The sequence below is a fragment of the Meriones unguiculatus genome, chromosome 2 (assembly GCF_030254825.1).
Source record: "Meriones unguiculatus strain TT.TT164.6M chromosome 2, Bangor_MerUng_6.1, whole genome shotgun sequence".
NCBI classification, from domain to species: Eukaryota; Metazoa; Chordata; class Mammalia; order Rodentia; family Muridae; genus Meriones; species Meriones unguiculatus.
In genome coordinates, this window is record NC_083350.1 from 12,236,221 (window position 1) to 12,255,599 (window position 19,379).

A 19,379-nucleotide genomic window follows, 5' to 3' on the forward strand; every position below is an offset into this window, starting at 1 on the left:
TAATTTTCCTTTCCAAGTCTACTAGGGACTTACTGCTACTAAAAGAACTAGATCATTTTTCTAAAAACAGCAAGTTAGATTTCAACAGTTTACTGCAGCACCCCCCCCCCCATTCTTTGTGGAGTCATTGCCTGTTCTGAATCTGTTACTCTTTAGGAATAATTCAGTGTTACATTGTTCAGTATAGTCTTGTCTTCTGTTCTTTGTAGTTATGCCCTTTCCTCTTTCTAAAATGTGTCCCTCATCTCTGTAAACTTGAGTTATCTTTTCTACTTCAGCATCATTTTCAGAATACTAGATGCATAAAGTGAGCTCTAATTGGATGCAGTGATAGTTAATTAAGGCAGCTGACATTTAGTGGCTGTTAATCAGTTGGGAGAGGTATTTCTTACCCCACAAGCTAGATACAAGTATACATTTTTTTTCCTCCCTAGATGGACCTCCAGTTGTAGCTCATTATGATATGTCTGACACCAGCTCTGACCCAGAAGTGATAAATGTGGACAATTTATTGGCGGCTGCAGTAGTTCAAGAGCACAGTAATTCAGTAGGCGGCCAGAACACAGGAGCTACCTGGAGGACCAGCGAGCTTCTAGAGGCAGGTTGGTCTCCCCTACCCCTTTCTCTAATGACATACTGTGCATGAGTCCTGCCTTTCTTCTGGTAGTAGACCCTGCTGAGGAGAGCAGGTTGTACACATCCGTCTGCCATTGAATGATTGTGACTATCCAGGCTGCCCTGTATAACAGAAGATTTGAGTAGCATGTCATTTTACATCTCAATCATAAGGAAGCAAATAAAAAAAATATAAATGTTGGCATTAGTAAGTTTCAGGAGGTGTACTCTTGGATTAAAAGTGCTTTTATGAAAAAGCCACCAAGATGTCCTCCTTGGCCAGTTCTTTCCTTGCCTTAACTCTGGCTAGCCGCCTTGCAGCTCAGGAGGGATGTGGGTGCCCTCTGCGTGTGCTTCTTCCTCTGCAGTGCTGTCCTTGTTTCCTCTGTGGCTCTGTCCCTGTTAACTCCTCCCCCAGAAGCTCTCTCTCCCCTTTTCTAAAACCTTTCTTTCACTTTCTGCCTCCAGCATTTCAGGGAGAGTCTCCTTTTTTGTGTCCAGTTGTTTTAGGTCTCTAACGTTCTTAAGGTGATACTTAGAAAGAACCTCACTCTCTATGCGAAAGCTTCTTAGTGTGCCTCCAGCTCCTTCTCAAATAGTCCGCAGTCTTTTCTCAATATTCTTTGTAATTTGAACCTTTTTTTAAAATAAAGGATTAGGATTAGTCCTTAAATTAAAGGAGAAGAAACCTTAAGTAAAAAAACTTCTTATGCAGTATATGCTTTCTTTGTTGCTTTCAAAGGATCATGTTTATTGTTTTATTGTACTGGTCTGGTAGTTTAATCATTAGCCACAGTATTACTTTTACGGGAAGTTTTATATTTCAATATTAATCTTCTGCATTAAAACACAGGTTCTTGTCCTGAATTCTTTCCCTGCACCATCTTTGATTAACACTGAAGAAGAATAACTTAGTAACCTTATCGTTAACTTTTTGAATTTGATTTGGAAATTGGATATAGTTTTGATCTTGGATCAGTTAGTTGCTTTTCTTTTGGATTTTCATTTTCGAGTGTATATACTCATATGCCCAACAAGAGTCTTTTAAGCAATATTAGTATTCTATATCAGTATTTTGAAAAGAAGTAATATTTTGAAACGAAACATACTAGCCACGTTTGTATAACATGTTTCCAAACTGTGTGCTTTAGTTTGTTCTATGTACTACACTTTTTTATTATTCTTATCCATGGTCAAAGAAGTAATTTATTCCATCTCCATTTTATTTACCCACTTTCCTGATTATGTCATTTCACATAGACCACTTTCTAATAAATTCTTAGGGGGTAAAGATGAACAATTTCCAGTATGTTGTTTTTTTAAAAAGAAAAATTAGCCAAGTTTGGTGGCACACACCTTTAATTGCAGCACTCTGGAGGCAAAGGCAGGAGGATCCCTTGAGTTTGAGGCCAGCCTGGTCTACATAGTGAGTTTCAGGAAAGCCAGGGCCACAAAGAGAAACCCTGCCTTATAAACCTAAAACTAAACTAAACCAAATAAAAAAACCAAAGAAATTAATTAAATCTTTAAATTGTGTGTGAGTGTGCATGTGTGTGCATGCTTGCTTGTCTGGAGATGCTGTGTGTGCATGCGTTATCCATATAGGCCAGAATAGGTTGTCATTTCTGGAACTGGAGTCACAGGTGGCTGTGAGGCACTGTGTAAGTGTCAGGAGCTGCATCGGTGTTCTCTGCAAGAACAGCAAATGCTCTTACTAAACATTGCACCATCTCTTGAGCCTGTGCTATTCATTTTATTTTATGTGTATGGGTATTTTCCCTGCATGTATATGTATGTACCACTTGCATGCTTCATGCCAAAAGATGGCATCAGGTTGGAACTGTTGTTATAGATGGTTGTGGCCCACCATGTGGGTGCTGGGAATCAAACTAGGATCCTCTGGAAGAGGAACCAGTGCTGTTAACCTCGGAACCATCTCTCTAGCCCATATAATTTTTTTTCCTTTCTTTTTAGAGGCAGGACTTCTCTACTAGCCCTGGCTGTTGAACTCACAGAGATCTGCCTGCTTCTGCCTCCCGAATGCTGAGATTAAATGTGTGTGTTACCATGCCCAGCTTCCCATACAATTCTTAATTATAGAGAATTCTTTTTAGTATGTTGACTCATAGAATTGTTAGTGTTTTTTTGTTGTTGTTGTTTTGTTTGTTTTGTTTTTTTGGTCTACAGAAAACCTAGCAGTTTCAATCTAGGATAGTATTTACATTTTCAGATTTAGGTATAGTCATTTTTTAGTGTGTCTGTGGAAGATTTGTTCTCACATCTCTGGATTATAAAACAAAACCCCATGGTGGCTGGGCCTGTAATCCCAGCACTTGGCAGGCAGAAATAGGAAAGTCACTTTGAGGTTAAGGCCAAGATGGGTTACATGGTAAATTCAGGTTAACTTGGGGTACAGTGAGATTCCGGAGGGGGTGGAATCCAAGTCAATAGGAAAGAACCAGTTCGTAGTATTGTATTTGCATATAACGTACACACATTTTTTACTTTCAGTTATCCTTGGATTACTTAGAAGCCTTCACCATTGCACTCTGTCATTTGGGGGAATGCCTGCAAAAAGACTGCATGTTCAGTTCAAGTGCAGTTTTCCCCTCAGTATTTTCCATTCATAATTGGTAGAAATACCGGATGTGGAGCCATGGGTATGGAGGGCTCACTAAATTTTGGCTTGTTTATTCAAAACATCATGATTGTTGTGCACCCACTGTCACCCTTCTTAAGAAGTAAAGCATGCTGGCAGTGTATGAGGAGGGAAACACCAGTGGCTTCCGCTCTGCTGCTTTCCCCTCCCCTCAAAGCTGTCCTAAATCTGGTGATTAATGTTTGCCATTTTTTAAAAATTTCTTAATATACTTAGTTTGTTTATTAGTAATTAGTTCAAACACACCTACTTTAGAATTATTGTCCAATTGCAGACAATCATTTGTAATTTTGTTTCTTAGTTAAACATTTTATGAGCCTTGTGCTTGCCACGCATGAGTTTGTTTCAGTGTTGGGTTTTTTATTTTTCATTGTTGCTAGTATTCTTTATGAGTATATGCAACTCACTCTCTTAATGCTTAGGGTGTTGTCTTACATGATGCTGCTGTTCACATTTTTCATATGTGTGCATATAATTTGTTCAAATACTGGGCCATAAATTATGGTAGGTTAATCTTTAGAATACAGTTGCTGCTATTCAGTAGCTTCCATGATATTTTTTCTTTTTTTCCAAATCAAGACAATCCATGACAGTTTTATTGAGCATTTTAGTTTATGAGATAAAAGGAGAAGCACTTCTTAATAATTTACATAGCTATAGTAAAATGTCTCAGCCTTAAAGGGACTTACAGGGGATTATTTCTCAGAAATTGTGATCAAATAAACAAGCCTTGACTTTTCTAGTTGTCTCTTCCCTTTCAATAGTAACAAGCACTAATTAGTCACATCAAGTTTTATTGTTGCGGATGTCTGATCTGAAGCACTGGTTTCAGTCAACGTCTACTAATTCTACTTCAGAAATGAGGTTGGTATTTGGTGGGATTTTGGCCTCAGGCTGTCCTTTCCATAGGCCCATTCTGACTCCATCTCCAGTTGAGCCTTCTCTCCTTTCCATAGTCAGGAGCACCTCATTCCATCCTGATAACCTTGCCTACTCTGACCTCAAAACTTAAAGACTTGGCATTTTTTTCTTCTTTGAACTTGTTTGAATATTGGAATAAAAAAGTTTCATTTGGGAGTGTCCCTATATAACAGCAGTGGACCCCCCACCCTTTCTAAATATACAGTATTTTGCCTGCAGTGCAGGCCAGAAGAGGGCATCAGATCTCATTATAGATGGTTATAAGTTACCATGTGGTTGTTGGAATTGAACTTGGGACCTTTGGAAGAACAGCCATTGCTCTTAACCTCTGAGCCATTTCTCTAACCCTTTATCTCCCATTTTTAGGACAGAGTTTATGTATTTCTTGGAACCTCATCAAGAGTCTCTTCAGACTTGGTTTCTTTGGGTTTATCCTCATTAAGCTTCATGTTTTTCACTTGCTCAGACACTTAGAATTTCAGTACCCTTGAAATACTTTCAAAAAGATGTTTATAGTCAGTAACTAAATGGTCTTTATTAGGAGTCTTAGCTACATTTTTTATGTTTCCCAGTAATTTATGTTCTGCAAGAAACATAATTCTGAACCATGATCCTGTAGAAATTTGATAATGTCCTTCTTGGGCCGCTGTCGACTGCTCTCTGGTCCATGCATGCTGTATAACAGCCACCGCCATTTTCCCCCACTGCCTCTGCTTCCATGACACTTTCTTGTGAAGCAATTTAGTTTCTTTCAAAGTCATTTTTCTGTAGATCTGTCAATGTTGATATGTGAATAATAAATAAAATTGAGTGTTACATTTTAACATGGTAGGGATCCATTATATGGCTCTAAATATTATGGTGTTATTATAAAATATTAATAGAAGTCATGATTGTCAGTTTAGTTTTGGACCTTTCTCTGTTTTGAGTTTGAATGTAAGTTAAATGTTCTGTGGTTAATCTGTTGTTCCTATTTCACAGATTAAGAAAATTCTAGCTAATTGAACAGACTATTCAAATGTTCACTTTAGTAGCAGAATCTCAGTTTAGGGACATGTGAGTAACCACTGATGATAGAGTAGCTATCCTCCTTCTCAAAGCAATTAGATGATGTTCTTGTTTTAAATATTTAGCATTCCTAAATCAGTCAGTCAGCCAGTCAACCAGTCAATCAGTAAATAAATGGGAGGTAGGGGCAGGCAGGTATCTGTGATACTGTCTGACTTCATTCCCCCAGTTATCCCTGATTGGTTAATAAAGTTGCTGACAGCCTGGGTTGGGCAGAAGAGAAGCAGGCAAAGTGGTTTGCTTTGTTACAGTCTGTGGCATCCTCTCTGATCAGCCTTTCTAGAACAGGGGTCACAGACATGTATCAGCACTCCAACTTTGCACTAAGAGTGTTTCTATACTCATTGCTATTCCCTTGTTGGTTGGCCCCAAGACCCCCTGGCTAGTGTTCTTAGCTGCTGAATATATAGCTGTTCAGCTATATTCACCTGGTATAATCTAGTTAGCCTATGTCTACACTGCCTAACCTAGCTGCAGATAGTTACATAGTTGGATTAAGGGTCACTTTATTTCCATAATCTGTAATTTCATCTTGACTCAGGCTGTCCTTTCCTTAGGAGTATTTTTCTTTCTTTTCTTAGAATCGCTGCATTATTTTTCTAAATCCACTTTTAGCTTTCTTGTCCACATCCAGTGAAGATCATTTCAGCTGCCTACCATTGCTCTAACTCTTCCTTTTCCCCTAAATATAACCTGTTCTGCTCTGTCTTTAAGGTGGTAGTTTATACTCTCTCCCTCAAATCCATCATGCTTGGTTAACACTATCTTATTCCCTTTCCTTCATAGCCTGCCTTTTGCAATTTGTCTATTCTTGTTTCCTCTCAGCCTGTTTTGCTTCTTGGTCCGATCATTCCTGAGACTCTGTTTTTCAAGGTCATCTTGTTGTGATTCTGCAAGTTTCTCCTTATTTTCACTTTTCCCCCCATCAGAGTGAACACAGATTTATTAAGAAAAATTGAAAAAGAACTCCCAAGAGTTGGAGGGCCTCCAAGTGAATAATACCCATGTTCTCACTTCTTACCTGACTATGTCTTCAGTGTTTTTCCCCATTTCTCTCTCTCTCTCTCTCTCTCTCTCTCTCTCTCTCTCTCTCTCTTTATGCCATCTGTTAAGTAGTGATGGTCATCAGGGGGTTTTGTTCTGTGTTCCCTTCACTCCTATGACCCTTCTCCTGGGGCTGCTAAGGACTTAGGTCTGTTTTGCTCTAGATCTCTGAGTCAAAAAGAGTTTTTGAGCAGTACCTCCAGCTATCTGGAAGTTTTGTGAAGTTTCTGTATGCAGGCATCCTCAGCCTCATGGTCTCCTTCAAGTTCCCTAAATCAGCAGCATGCATCACTTTTCATTTCCTGCATTATTTTCATGTATCTGATCCCTAGCATCACATGAGGATTCTCCATTTTGGCCATTCCCCAGGAATATGCAGCAGTATAACTGGTTCCGTTGCCTGCAGTTTCCTGTCCCACAGTCATTTTGATTACTGTACTCCAAAAGGAAGTCTTAAAATACACACCAAAACTATGTCGCTCTGTAGGTCTTTCAGTAGTTGCTCACTTTTCAAGATCAAGTCCAGATTTTTACAACTCTGCTGATATTGCCAGCCTTGTTCTTTGGCACTTTTTTTTTTTTTTTTTGTTCTGTCAACAATCTTTTAGACCTTCAAGGACAACAAAGTGTTCCCTGTGGTACTTCCCTGTCACTTGTGTCCCATCTTTCCTAGGAGCTCAGCTTCCCTGATCAAATTTAAGTCTGGGGAATGTACCTGTTCTGTGTTTCTATGCACTACTTGGTATATAGTCTGAGCTGGCTTCCAGGTGCTAGGATTACAGATATGTGCCATTACTCATACTTCCAGGTTGTCCCTGCCACCCTCAGAGCACTTTTGAGCTGTAGGTAATGTACTGCTTTTTAGTACCTCTGAATGTGTTGTAGATTTGTTGAGAATAGTGCCTGTGTCTTGTAGTTTTCCTACCACCTAGTATAATGTATACTATGTCACAAGTAATGTATTTATTATAGGAACAGGCAGATAATTAAACAGCAAAATCTACTTGAGTTATTGACGATAGACTTGTTGAAATTCGAGGAGAAGCTATCAACGTGTTCCTCCTCCGCAGTACAGCTGAAGCAGTGTGTGCAGTGACAGCTGTAACTAAAGCAGCAAGCCACAAGTGGATAAAGCACTTGTCATAGCAAGGCATCAGACAGAATAAGGATCTAGGTATACCAGCTCTAGACTTAGCCAAATCCTATTTAAAACATCATCCTACGTGTAACAAAACGGCGCTGTGTAGTGAATATTTGTGCGTTTAGGCTTCAAAGGTTAGGGCCTACTGCCATTGCCACCGTATGAAATCCAAACCATGTTACAGACCATGTAGACTGTGATACAGCCTGTTACCAGTTGTTTCTAGTCATTAAATATATATTTATTTATATGTATGCAGACACACATGCTACAGTGCACAGGTGGAGGTCAGGGGACTATTTGAGAGTTGTTCTGTCCTCCCACTGTTCAGGTCCTAGGGATCCAACTCGGGTAGTCAGACTTGTCCACAGCACCTTTACCCATTGACCCACCTCACCAACTTCTAAACATGCCAGTCTTCTCTTTTCTCATGTACGTCTCTTTCCTTCCTTCCTTCCTTCCTTCCTTCCTTCCTTCCTTCCTTCCTTCCTTCCTTTTTCTTTCTTCTTTCCCTTCCTTCCTTCCTTCCTTCCTTCCTTCCTTCCTTCCTTCCTTTCTTTTCCTTCCTTCCTTCCTTCCTTCCTTCCTTCCTTCCTTCCTTCCTTCCTTCCTTCCTTCCTTCCTTCTCTCCCTTCCTTCCTTCTCTCTCTCTCTCCCTTCCTTCCTTCCTTCCTTCCTTCCTTCCTTCCTTCCTTCCTTCTCTCTCCCTTCCTTCCCTCCCACCTTCCCTCCCTCCTTCCTTCCTTCTCTCTTTCCCCTCCCTCCCTCCCTCCCTCCCTCCCTCCCTCCCTCCCTCCCTCTCTCTTTCCTTTCCTCCCTGCCTCCCTCCCTTCCTTTTTGTTAGTTTTTATTTACTTATTTATTTTTTCCGGGACAGGATTTCTCTGTTCTACCTCTGGCTATCCTGGAACTCACTCTGCAGACCAGGCGCGCCTCAAACTCAGAGATCCACCTGCTTCTACTTGCCAAATTCTGGGATTAAGTGCATGCCACCTCCACCAGCCAGCTCTTTTTTAAAAAAAAATCTTCTCCCATATAATACATCCTGACCAAAGCTTCCCGTTGCTCTATTCTTCCCCGCCCTCCCCTCCCCCTTTCCTTAGATCCACTTCTCCTTCAGGTCCCTTCAGAGAAGAGTGGGCCTTTCAAGGATATCAGCCAAACATAGCATAACAAGTTACAGTAAGACTAGGCACAAACCCTCATATCAGGGCTGGGATAGGCAACCCAGTAGGAGGAAAAAGGTGCCAAGGGCAGAGAAGAGTCAGACACATCCCCATTCCCACTGTTAGGAGTCCCATAAAAATCCCAACCTACTAACCATAATACATTTGGAGCTGACCTAGTACAGACTCATACAGGTTCTGTAATTGCTGCTTCAGTCTCTGAGCATCCATCAGCCCAGCTTTGTTGATTATCTGGGCTGTGTTTACCTGGTGTCCTCCACCCCTCTCGCTCCTAGTGTTCTTCTTCCTCTACCTCTTCTACGGGGTTCCCCGAGGTTAGAGTGAAGGATCCAATGGAGATCTCCAATATGGGCTCTCTCTGGGCCTAGTGTTTGGCTATGGGTCTGTTTCTGCTTGTATTTGCTCCTATCAGCTACTGGAGAAAGCCTCTCTGATGACGATTGGACTAGGCACTGATCTATGAGTACAGCAATTATTAAATTAGAAATCATGTTACTGATTTTTTTCTCTCTTAGGTCTATATAAGAAAAGTAGGTAAAAATAGCATTAAACAATAAGCACTAACAATGTCATCAAACTTGACTGCTTTCCACAGCTCTCTTTACTGTCTACACATTTTTATAATAGTATGTATTATACTTGAAATACTCTGGATATTCTTTCCCAGATTTATGCTGGTGCTGTAGTGCCCATTTTTGACTATTATAATAGCTTATGTAAGTCTTTCCCTTTTGGAGTGAATTCTCCAGGCTGGGTTTGTGAGGTAGAGGATGCAAACACTATAAAGTTTTGATTTGGGACCGCCAGTACTTTCCCAAAAGGGTTCTGTGAAAAGTTGATGGGGGTGAAGATACAAATTTTCTTAGTGATGTTGATGCATGGGAGCGAGTGAAAGGAGAGGAAAGGGTGACCTGTGTCTCTGAGATTTCTTTTCATTGCTTTCATTTGTAGGAAGTTTCGTAAAAACTTCTGTAAAGTATAGAGAAAAAAAATTGTATTAGATAACAACTTTTTTTTTTTTTTTGAGGCAGGACTTCTTTGTGTAGCTCTGTCTGTCCTAGAACTTGCTGTATAGATCAGGCTGGCCTCCAACTCAGAGAGCCATTTGTCTCTGCCTCTGGAGTGCTGGGATTAAAGGTGTGTGCCACCACAGCCTGGATAACAACATATTTAAATGCAAAAATCTTTTAGAGCATAAATGAAAATTTGTGATGACTGCAACTGTGTTAACTTGTAGGAGTTATTTTTTTAATTAAAAATGGTAGAGAGAGTGTGTAAATGAATGTGTGTGTGGAGGGGTATGTTTTTGGGAGTGTGTCCCCTCCTTCCATTATATTCCTGGGGATTGAACTCAGGTTGTGTGGCTGTGGGACAAACACTTTCACCACTGAACTTTATTGCTAGCTATGTAGGAATTTAAAATTTAAGATGGTATATTTAAGAGCTGGATGCATACAAAGCTGAGTTATTTTAACTCACATTTGGACTGTTCTCAGAGCCAAGTGCTTTGATTTGATGCTGTGCGATTAACCTTTCTGTCAGGTCTGTGACACTGGAGGTTTGTTAATGTATTGTGTAATGAATAGTTTATGGAGATGCCTGTGAAGAAGTCCTTTGTGCCTCACTGTATCGAGCTGGCTTATGTTTCTGGTACTCGTGGTGTGTTCATGTCTAACGAGTGTTGTCAGCAGTGTGCAGCTTATGTTTCAGCCATGCAGACCCCAAAGCTCCGTCTGCCTCTTGCTTTTGCTTTTATGTGGATCAGACTTTGCCAGGTCGCATTCCTTGAGAGGGAAAACATCTTAAGTCTTTCACAAAGCATATCGATATAAATATAATATTAATCATTACTTTTATTCTGTGTATGCTTTTGCAGATTTCTGGTTTAGAATTTTGTTCTATGATAAGCAGTAGAGAACTACCCCATTGACTTCTAGGTGGTTGTGCAGGTCATTAAAAGTAGGTTAGAGTTGAATGCAAAAAGTACCACAGAATAAAATATAGAGTGTTATATAGTTTATTTATGAATATATTTAGGTAGATTGCTAGTCAAAGTGTTTAGGTTTTGTCCTAAGGAACAGAAGTATAGAATAAAAAGACTTTAAGTCTCTTTCAAGAAAGTACTGCTACGTGCCATATTCATATATTGTATATTTTTAAAGATACTATTTGTAGTTTTAATTATGTACATGTGTGTGTAGGTATGTGTATATGAGTGCAGGTTCCTATGGAGGCCAGAGGATAGTGTCAGATTTCTTGGAGCTAGAGTTACAGGCCGTTGTGAGCTGCCTGAGATGGGTTCTGGGAACCGAACTTGGGTCCTTTGGAAGGGTGGAGCATGCTCTTCACATTAACTGTTGAGCACTCTCCAGCATTTTACATATAAAGGTATTTACCATGCACGATTGGCATGGCAGCCTGCCTGTAATTCCAGCCTGAAGGTAAAGACAAGATGGCTCTTAAGACTGGCCATGTCAGTAAGCTCTGGATTGACCCTGTTTATTGAGTATGGTAAAAGAGGGATGAAAGGTGGTTCCTTGTGTCATTCTTGGATCTCCACCACATACCCACTCGTGCACTTACATAAATGCAAACAAATCCTCTGTGTACATCACATGTATACATGCACATCACACCCGCCCACGCACACATGGAAAAAGGGAAGAGAACAAACAGTAACAAGAGTTCTGCCCCTGACTGACATTGGTAGCACTTTTGCTCTGACTAACTTGAATTAAACCGAAATGGTAATTTGTCAGTGAGTTGTTACTGTCTAATCAAACTGTTTTGCTTGTTTTTCTTCCCTTCTCTCTCAGGTCATTTGGATCCAGGATTTCTAACAAGTGACAAAACGTCTGTTGGCAATGCACCACTTAATGAAGAAATTAATATTGCCTCTTCAGATAGTGAAGTGGAGATTGTGGGTGTTCAGGAACATGCAAGGTAGGCTAGTAATGGGGACTATTCTGATACTTTAAATTGTAACCATGCCTGGCTTGTGATTTTATCTAAATCAGAAAAACAAGTGATAAGAAAATGGTACATCTCATGGCATAGCTGGCGTGAAGGTAGAGTCTGTCCTGGTTTAATAAATACTTTTTAAAAGATGTGATCTGAAGTTGAGAATGTATTCCATATTGATGCATATGAAGAACATATCATTTGAGGCTAGAGAATTGGCTCAGTATTTAAGAGCACCGATTGCTCTTGTAGAGGACCTGAGTTCTGTTCCCAGCACCTACATGGCTGCTCACTATTAACTCCAGTTCCAGGGGTTTAATGCCCTTTTCTGACCACAGCAAGCACCATATGTGCACAAGGTGCATATACATACATGCAGGCAAAACATTCATACAGGATAATAAAGTATATCTAAGAAAAATCTTTAAAACAAACAAAAAGAACATTCAGTCATGGGTGTATGTGACCTACAGCTGGTCCCCCTGCCCCTTTAAGTAAATGTCTAGGTGCTGGGAAAGTTTGCTCTAAAGAAAGAAGTACCTGTGAGCTGTTCTATCCTCTCCTTCCTGTTTTCTTGCCTTTTATTTTACTCTGAAATATCCTGGTTACAAACAGCTGCGGAGTATGCATCTGACACCATACCTCTTTTGCTGGCTTGGAATCAGAAATACCTGTGAAACATTGTGTGCTGTTAAGGAATGTAATTTTTATGAAATTTGGTGTTCTTTAAGGTAGGATGAGCCAACTGTGGTTCACGGGTCAAATCGTCCTGTGTGTATTGAGAGGGAAGAGTAGCTTTTACATTTTTAGTTTTTTCTTAACCTCTGAGCCATCCCTCCAGTCCCACATTTTTAGTTTTTTAAGGCTTTATATATATATATATAATATATATATATAATATATATATTATATATTATTATTATTTTACACTTTATTCACTTTGTATCCCCCCATAAGCCCCTCCCTCCTCCCCTCCCGGTCCCATCCTCCCTACCCCTTCTTCATGCATGCCCCTCCCCAAGTCCACTGATAGGAGAGGTCCTCCTCTCCTTCCTTCTGATCTTAGTCTATCAGATCACACCAGGAGTGGCTGCATTGTCATCTTACCAGGCCACAGAAGATGGCTTTATTATTTTTAATTGTGAATGTGGGTGGGTGTCTTTGTATGTGTGACCATAGAAGCCAGAAGTGTCAGATTCCTTGGAGCTGACATTACAGTTACAGATAGTTGCAAGCTGCCTGGAATTGAACAGGTTCTCTGGAAGATCACTATGTGCTTTTAACTGCTAAGCCACATCTTTTAGTTCTCTTACATGAACTCCAAAGTGAAAGATATTTGGCCTTTGGCAGAAAAAAAGTTGCCTTTTTTTTTTTCCCTTCTTTATGAGACAAACAGCAGGTTGGTATGGCTGTCCTTGGCCTTGAACTTATAGAGATCCACCTGCTTCTGCCTCCAAAACTCTGGAATTAAGGGTGTGTGCTACCACGCCAGCTTTCTGACTCCTATTTTAAACGGTTGTCTATAGAGTTGGGGCCTAACAAAGTGGTGGAGTGCTTGATAACATGCATCGGCCCCAGGCACTGCTTTTCTGTTTGTTTTATTTCTTTTTTAAATAGTTGTTTGTAGTCCTCTTAGATGTATTTTTCGTATCTTAATACACTTATGTAAAAAACAAGAATTTACATTTTAAAATCTGTGTATTGCATCTATCAAAACCAGCATTTTCCCCAGTAAGGGTTAAGCTGTGTGTGTTTTAATAAAGAACCATATAACACCATCTTTCTTAAGAACACCTTGCTCTTTAGTATGTTAATAGAATATTTACCAGTATTTTATGTATAGCTTATATAAAAAATAAATTTAGGAGTGAGGAATGCAGTGACATACAGATGTGTATGAACTGAGAGTGCCTATTAAAGAAGGTTTCATCATACATCTTGAGGGAGTTTTTCAACTACACCAATGGACTTTAAGGAGGCTGAGTTAACTCAGAGGAGTAGCAGCTCTGTTTCCACGGAGGTTAACGTTGTCCTGGGCATCCCCAGCCAGTCCTTTCTGCCAGAAGCATGCCTATGTACTTCTTTTTTCTCGTTTCTGTTTTCATAGTTGCTTTCCCTGTTTGGGGGAGATGAGTTTTCCACTCTGATCTTTATCATTTCTTCTTTTCCTGACTTAATTAAAGACCCTTTTCCCACTCATAAGTTCTCTTATGTTTTTCACCTTTTCTTTTTAATCTGATTTTCTCATTAGATTAGGAAGAAAGAACTACTGTTTTTTTTTCTCCCTTTCATTTAACATATTTTTGCCACTTGTTTATTTCTTACATTTTTTAAAGGCCAAATTCAACTCATTTTATTAAAGGGGAAAAAAGAGAAAGAAACATAATTCACTTCCATAGACAATAAAAAATGTAGCACAGAGACTTACCAAACAAAATAAGTTGCTGTTTCACTAAATGATGAAGGGAATCAAGAGAATAAATGCAAACATGAGAGTATACAGTTAAATAAGGATATCAAATAAAAGAATTTTCAGAAAAGCTCAAATTCTAAAAGAACACATGAACTACAACCTACAGGAGATAATGATGTAAATGAAATTAAAAAAATAAAAAGATATAAAATTGGAATTTAAGAATAAATGACGATATTGAGTATACCCCAGAAAAAGTAAGTAACAATAACAAAAACCCTGAAAACTGCTATTCAAATTATTTGCCTTGATACAATAAAAATACTTTAAGCTTTGTGTTGAAGTAATTCATTACATTCCTGATGGTATTGACCTATAAGTAGTAATGTCTAGGCATACAGTGTCCCAGTAAGGTAATCTTTTTAGATTTAATTTATTTTATTTTTATTTGTATGTATACTTTGCTTGCATATATGTCTGTGTGCCATGTGAATAGAGTGCCTTCAGTTTTCATAAGACGGTGTTAGAGTCATTGGAACTTTAGGTTAAAAAGAAAAGCTGCCATGTGGGTGCTGAGCATCAAAATTGGGTCCTTTGTTAGAGCATCCAGTGCTCTTTGCCAATGAACCATCTTTTCTGTCTTGTAAATTTCATTTAATTTTTTTTATTACAATTTATTCACTTTGTATCCCCGCTGTAGCCCCCTCCTTCAACCCCCCCCCAATCCCACCCTCCCTCCTTCTCCTCCCTTGCTTCTCCCTCAGTCCACTGATAGGGAGGTCCTCCTCCCCTTCCTTCTGATCCTATCCTATCAGGTCTCATCAAGAGTGGCTGCATTTTCTTCCTCTGTGGCCTGGCAAGGCTGCTCCTCCCTCAGGGGGAAGTGATCAAAGAGCCAGCCACTGAGTTCATGTCAGAGATAGTCCCTGTTTCCATTACTAGGGAACCCACTTGGAGACTGAGCTGCCATGGGCTACATCTGTGCAGGGGTTCCAGGTTATCTCCGTGCATATCCTTGGTTGGAGTATCAATCTCAGAAAAGACCCCTGTGCCCAGATATTTTGGTTGTGTTGCTCTTTTTGTGGAGCTACTGTCCCCTCTAGATCTTTTATCTCCCCTTCTTTTATAAGATTCCCTGCACTCTACCCAAAGTTTGGCTGAGTCTCAGCATCTGCTTTGATACCCTGCTGGGCAGAGTCTTTCTGAGGCCCTCTGTGATAGGCTCCTGTTTTCCCCCTCTTCCTTTGTCTGTCCCGTTTGCCTTTCTGAATGAGGATTGAACATTTTACCCAGGGTCTTTCTTCTTGCTTAGCTTCTTTAGGTGTACAGATTTTAATATGTTTATTGTATATTATATGTCTAATATCCACTTATAAGTGAGTATATACCATGTGTGCCTTTCTGCTTCTGGGTTACCTCACTCAGAATAATCTTTTCTAGTTCCCACCATTTGCCTGCAAATTTCATGATTTCCTTGTTTTTAGTGGCTGAGTAGTATTCCATTTTGTAAATGTACCACAATTTCTGTATCCATTCCTCAGTTGACGGACATCTGGGTTGTTTCCAGATTCTGGCTATTACAAATAAAGCTGCTATGAACATGGTTGAGCAAATGTCCTTTTTGTATACTTGAGCGTATTTTGGACGTATGCCTAGGAGTTGTATAGCTGGATCTTGAGGTAGCACTATTCCTAATTTTCCAAGAAAGCAAGCACCTGACTAAATTCCAAAGTGGTTGTACATGTTTACATTCCCACCAGCAATGGAGGAGGGTTCCCCTTTCTCCATATCCTCTCCAGCATGTGTTGTCACTTGAGCTTTTGATCTTAGCCATTCTGATGGGTGTAAGGTGAAATGAAATCTCAGGGTCGTTTTGATTTGCATTTCCCTGATGACTAAGGACGTTGAGCATTTCTTTAATATTTCTCTGCCATTCGATATTCCTCTATTGAGAATTCTCTGTTTAACTCTGTACCCTATTTTTTAATTGGATTAGTTGATTTGTTGCTTTTTAACTTCTTGAGTTCTTTATATATTCTGGATATTAGCCCTCTGTCAGATATAGGGTTGGTGAAGATCCTTTCCCAATCTGTAGGCTCACAGAGGAGGCCTTCCTGGTGCTCAGGACTGTTCCTTTGGCTGCCTGTATCTCATCTAGAAATTACTTTTACAGGTCTTGGGTTGAAGTTATGAAGTACTGTTAGGCTTCTGATAAGATTATCACTTTGAAAAGAGTTTTAGGTTTTTGACCTCCCCCATATCTCTTTGCTTTCATTTTATTTGCATGTGTAGATATTTGTTTGGATTTGGTTGGCTGTTATGCACCCCCATCTCCCAGCCTGTTTCCTTTCTCTCTCTTTGCTTTTGTTATTCTACACAGTCACAAGTTTCTTAAGAATTTAAGAAAATCACATTTGGCCCTTGAGTTGTTCTGGCTTGTGTTAGCTCCCGTTCTCCCTATTGTTTAACTTTTGTGCTGAATGATGTGCATTTTCAGTGAGGTTGCTTTTCTTTTCTTGCTTGCTTGCTGATTTCCTTCTGCATTTTTAAAGTCATGAAATCTGTCTGTCCATCTACGTAATTTGTTATGTATTTTGAGACAAGCTTTCGCTTTATAGCTAGCCTTGGTTTATCTGGAGCTTGAGGTGTAGGCCAGGTTTGGCATGGAAACCATGCTGGGCTTTGTCATGTGCATTTTATCTAGGCATAGATTAGAAAGTATGCTTTCTGAACTAATGGTTGAAGGCATTGTTTACGGTGACCTTGGGACAGATCAGTTCCACAGTATGTTCTATGCTAGTAAGATGGAGACTTTGGGTCTCTAGTTATTCAGTGCCTACTCAAGTCTTGGTAGAAGTTGTAACCCTCATGCCAGTGTTTTTCTTTGTTCTAGCTTTTGTTTCTATGCCAGTACTATGCAATTTTTATTACTGTTGCTCTGTGGTATACCTTGAGATCAGGGATGGAGATACCTCCAGATGATCTGTTGTATAGGATTGCTTTAGCGATTCTGGGTTTTTTTATTTTTCAATATGAAATTGAGAATTGTCCTTCCAAGTTCTGTAAAGAATTGTATTGGTATTTTGATGGGAATTGTATTGGATCTTTAGATTGCTTTTGGCAGGATGGCCATTTTCACTATGTTAATGCTACTGATCCATGAGCATGGGAGATCTTTCCATCTTCTTCAATTTCTTTCCTCACAGACTTGAAGTTTTTTTCCATACAGGTCTTTCACTTGCTTGATTAGAGTTACACCAAGATATTCTATATTATTTGAGGATGTTGGGAAGGATGTTGTTTCTCTAATTTCTTTCTCTTTTGTCTTTTGTATACAGTAGGGCTACTGATACTTTTTTTTTTTTTGAGTTAATTTTGTATCCAGCCACAAAGTTCTTAGGCTGGGGAGATGGCTCTGTTGGTAAAGTGCCTGAGGCACAAAGCTTGAGGACCTGATGAACTCTGATATCCAGCACTTAGGGCAGCTCGATCTGTAGCCTCAGTGCTGGCAGATCCCTAAAGCTCACTGGTCAGCCATGCTGGCTGGAGTGGTGAGCCTCAGGTTCAGTGAAGGACTGTGTGTTCGGCGGGCAGGGTGGGGGTAGAGAAGCAGCCAATGAAGATTGCTGAAGTTGTCTGCTGACCTCCACACTTAGGTGTGTACACACAAAACAGGCACATATACCACACATATGCACGTGTGTACACACCCACATGAACACATACATTAACCCCCACCCTTCAGTTATTTACCTCTGCTTTACAAACTCATGTATTGGGGCTGCATGGCCATGTTTTCAGTGCAAGAAGAAAAAGGCTTCACTGTGTTTCATTCATTTCCTGGCTGTCATTCTAAGATGATTGAGCAATAAGCCATAAACCATGAATGAATGTTTTACTGCTTATAACACAAAACAAATCATATTGTACACCTTACTTTTTGCAAGCTAGTCATATTTAAGTAGCCAGCACACAGATCAAAGCACAGACAGACGGGCATTCTTTTGTGACTGTACTCTGCAGTCTTGACTTCCCCAGCCATCTAGTTGATCCTGACTATCAGCCAATCCTAGTCACTGGTGACCTTGGAGCTCATGTTAGCATCTTTTCTAACTATAAGTGGTACTGCAGCTTGAATCTTTAAAAAAATGTGTATTTAAAATTGTGTGTAGGGGTGTGGGTTCATGAGTGCAGGTGCCATTGGAGGCCAGAGGTATCAGATCCCCTGGAGATGAAGTTAAAGGTGGTTGCCAGCTGCCAAAGGTGGGTGCTAGGAACTAAACTGGTGTACTCTGCAAGAGCGATAAGCTGTGCTCACTTCAGCAGCACATGTACTAAAAACAAAAACAAAACAAACCCACAAACACTGGAACAATACATAGAAAATTAGTGTGGCCCCTAGACAAGGATGACATGTAAATTTGTGAAGTGTTCCATATTAAACAAACAAACAAACATAAAAAGAGCAGTAAGCCCTCTTAGTCCACCAGCTTGAATTTTAAGGAATAATTGTTATATTTTGTCATAGCTTGGATTGTTATGTAGAAGTGACCATCCAAAAATTGCCTTCTAGAAGCTGATTTGTGTCACTTTTACCTTTGAAATTTCTGAAAGGCAGATTGGCACCTTTCATGAGGACTGTGCAGTTAATTAATGGTGGTTCTCTTGGGAACTAGCCTTCTGGTTACAGTTGTCTAGAGCTAGGAAAACTTTGGACCAGAGAGGTATGAACATCGAATTTAAAATTCTGAAGACAGACTCGGGTGGTCAGGCCTTAGTTCTCATCCTTAGTTGTTTATGTGTGCCAGGGTCCTAACCATCCCTTTATCACTTACAGTGACTGAAGCTGCTTGTACCCGATACAGAAGTGACCGTTAATTAGTTAAATATGTACTTCCTCTCCTTGTCCTTTTTGGCTTTGGCTTTAAACCCCTCACTCTCACTCCCTTCTCCTACACCAAATACTTGAATATGGTTTGATATTTAACAAATATCCCTGGGACCAGGCAGCATTCCTCTGGATCAAAAGAGTAGTATTTCGGCTGTCATTTGAGGAAGGCATAGTTAAACTTAGATTAAAGTAAACCTGAATGGAGATGGGATTTTTGCTGTAGTTCTATACTTAGGTTGTGTTTCATCCTTGGTCATTCTCTTCCATAAAATACAGATTAATTAGATCACTTTAAAAACTCACTGCTCATGATTTCCTAGGGAGAGTAACAATGGGACTTCATACTCTTTGGTTCAGAGGGTCTAGGAATTCTGCCAAAGATTGCATTGACTGTCTTGGTGGCTACTTAGTCCCTGAATTCTTATTAATTCTTCAGCTAGCCTTACTTAAATTAGAGTGCTGTGCCAATGAGCCTTTTA

The 19,379-nt window shown here is 39.8% G+C and overlaps 1 protein-coding gene and 2 pseudogenes across 3 annotated transcripts in view; 2 read left to right on the plus strand and 1 right to left on the minus strand.

Annotated features, from left to right (window-relative positions):
- Ark2n (arkadia (RNF111) N-terminal like PKA signaling regulator 2N) overlaps positions 1-19,379 on the plus strand; it is a 109,639-nt gene that overhangs the window by 83,652 nt on the left and 6,608 nt on the right. For 2 of the 3 annotated variants that reach the window (XM_021645493.2, XM_021645492.2), the window contains exons 3-4: positions 435-602; positions 11,452-11,578. In XM_021645493.2, the coding sequence (XP_021501168.1) occupies positions 435-602; positions 11,452-11,578 (295 nt within the window). The remainder of the gene's footprint in view (positions 1-434; positions 603-11,451; positions 11,579-19,379) is intronic. The other variant, XM_021645495.2, reaches the window with a different exon arrangement.
- Positions 4,103-4,890, minus strand: LOC110553537 (peptidyl-prolyl cis-trans isomerase FKBP3-like; annotated as a pseudogene).
- LOC132652561 (U6 spliceosomal RNA) lies at positions 18,365-18,452 on the plus strand (annotated as a pseudogene).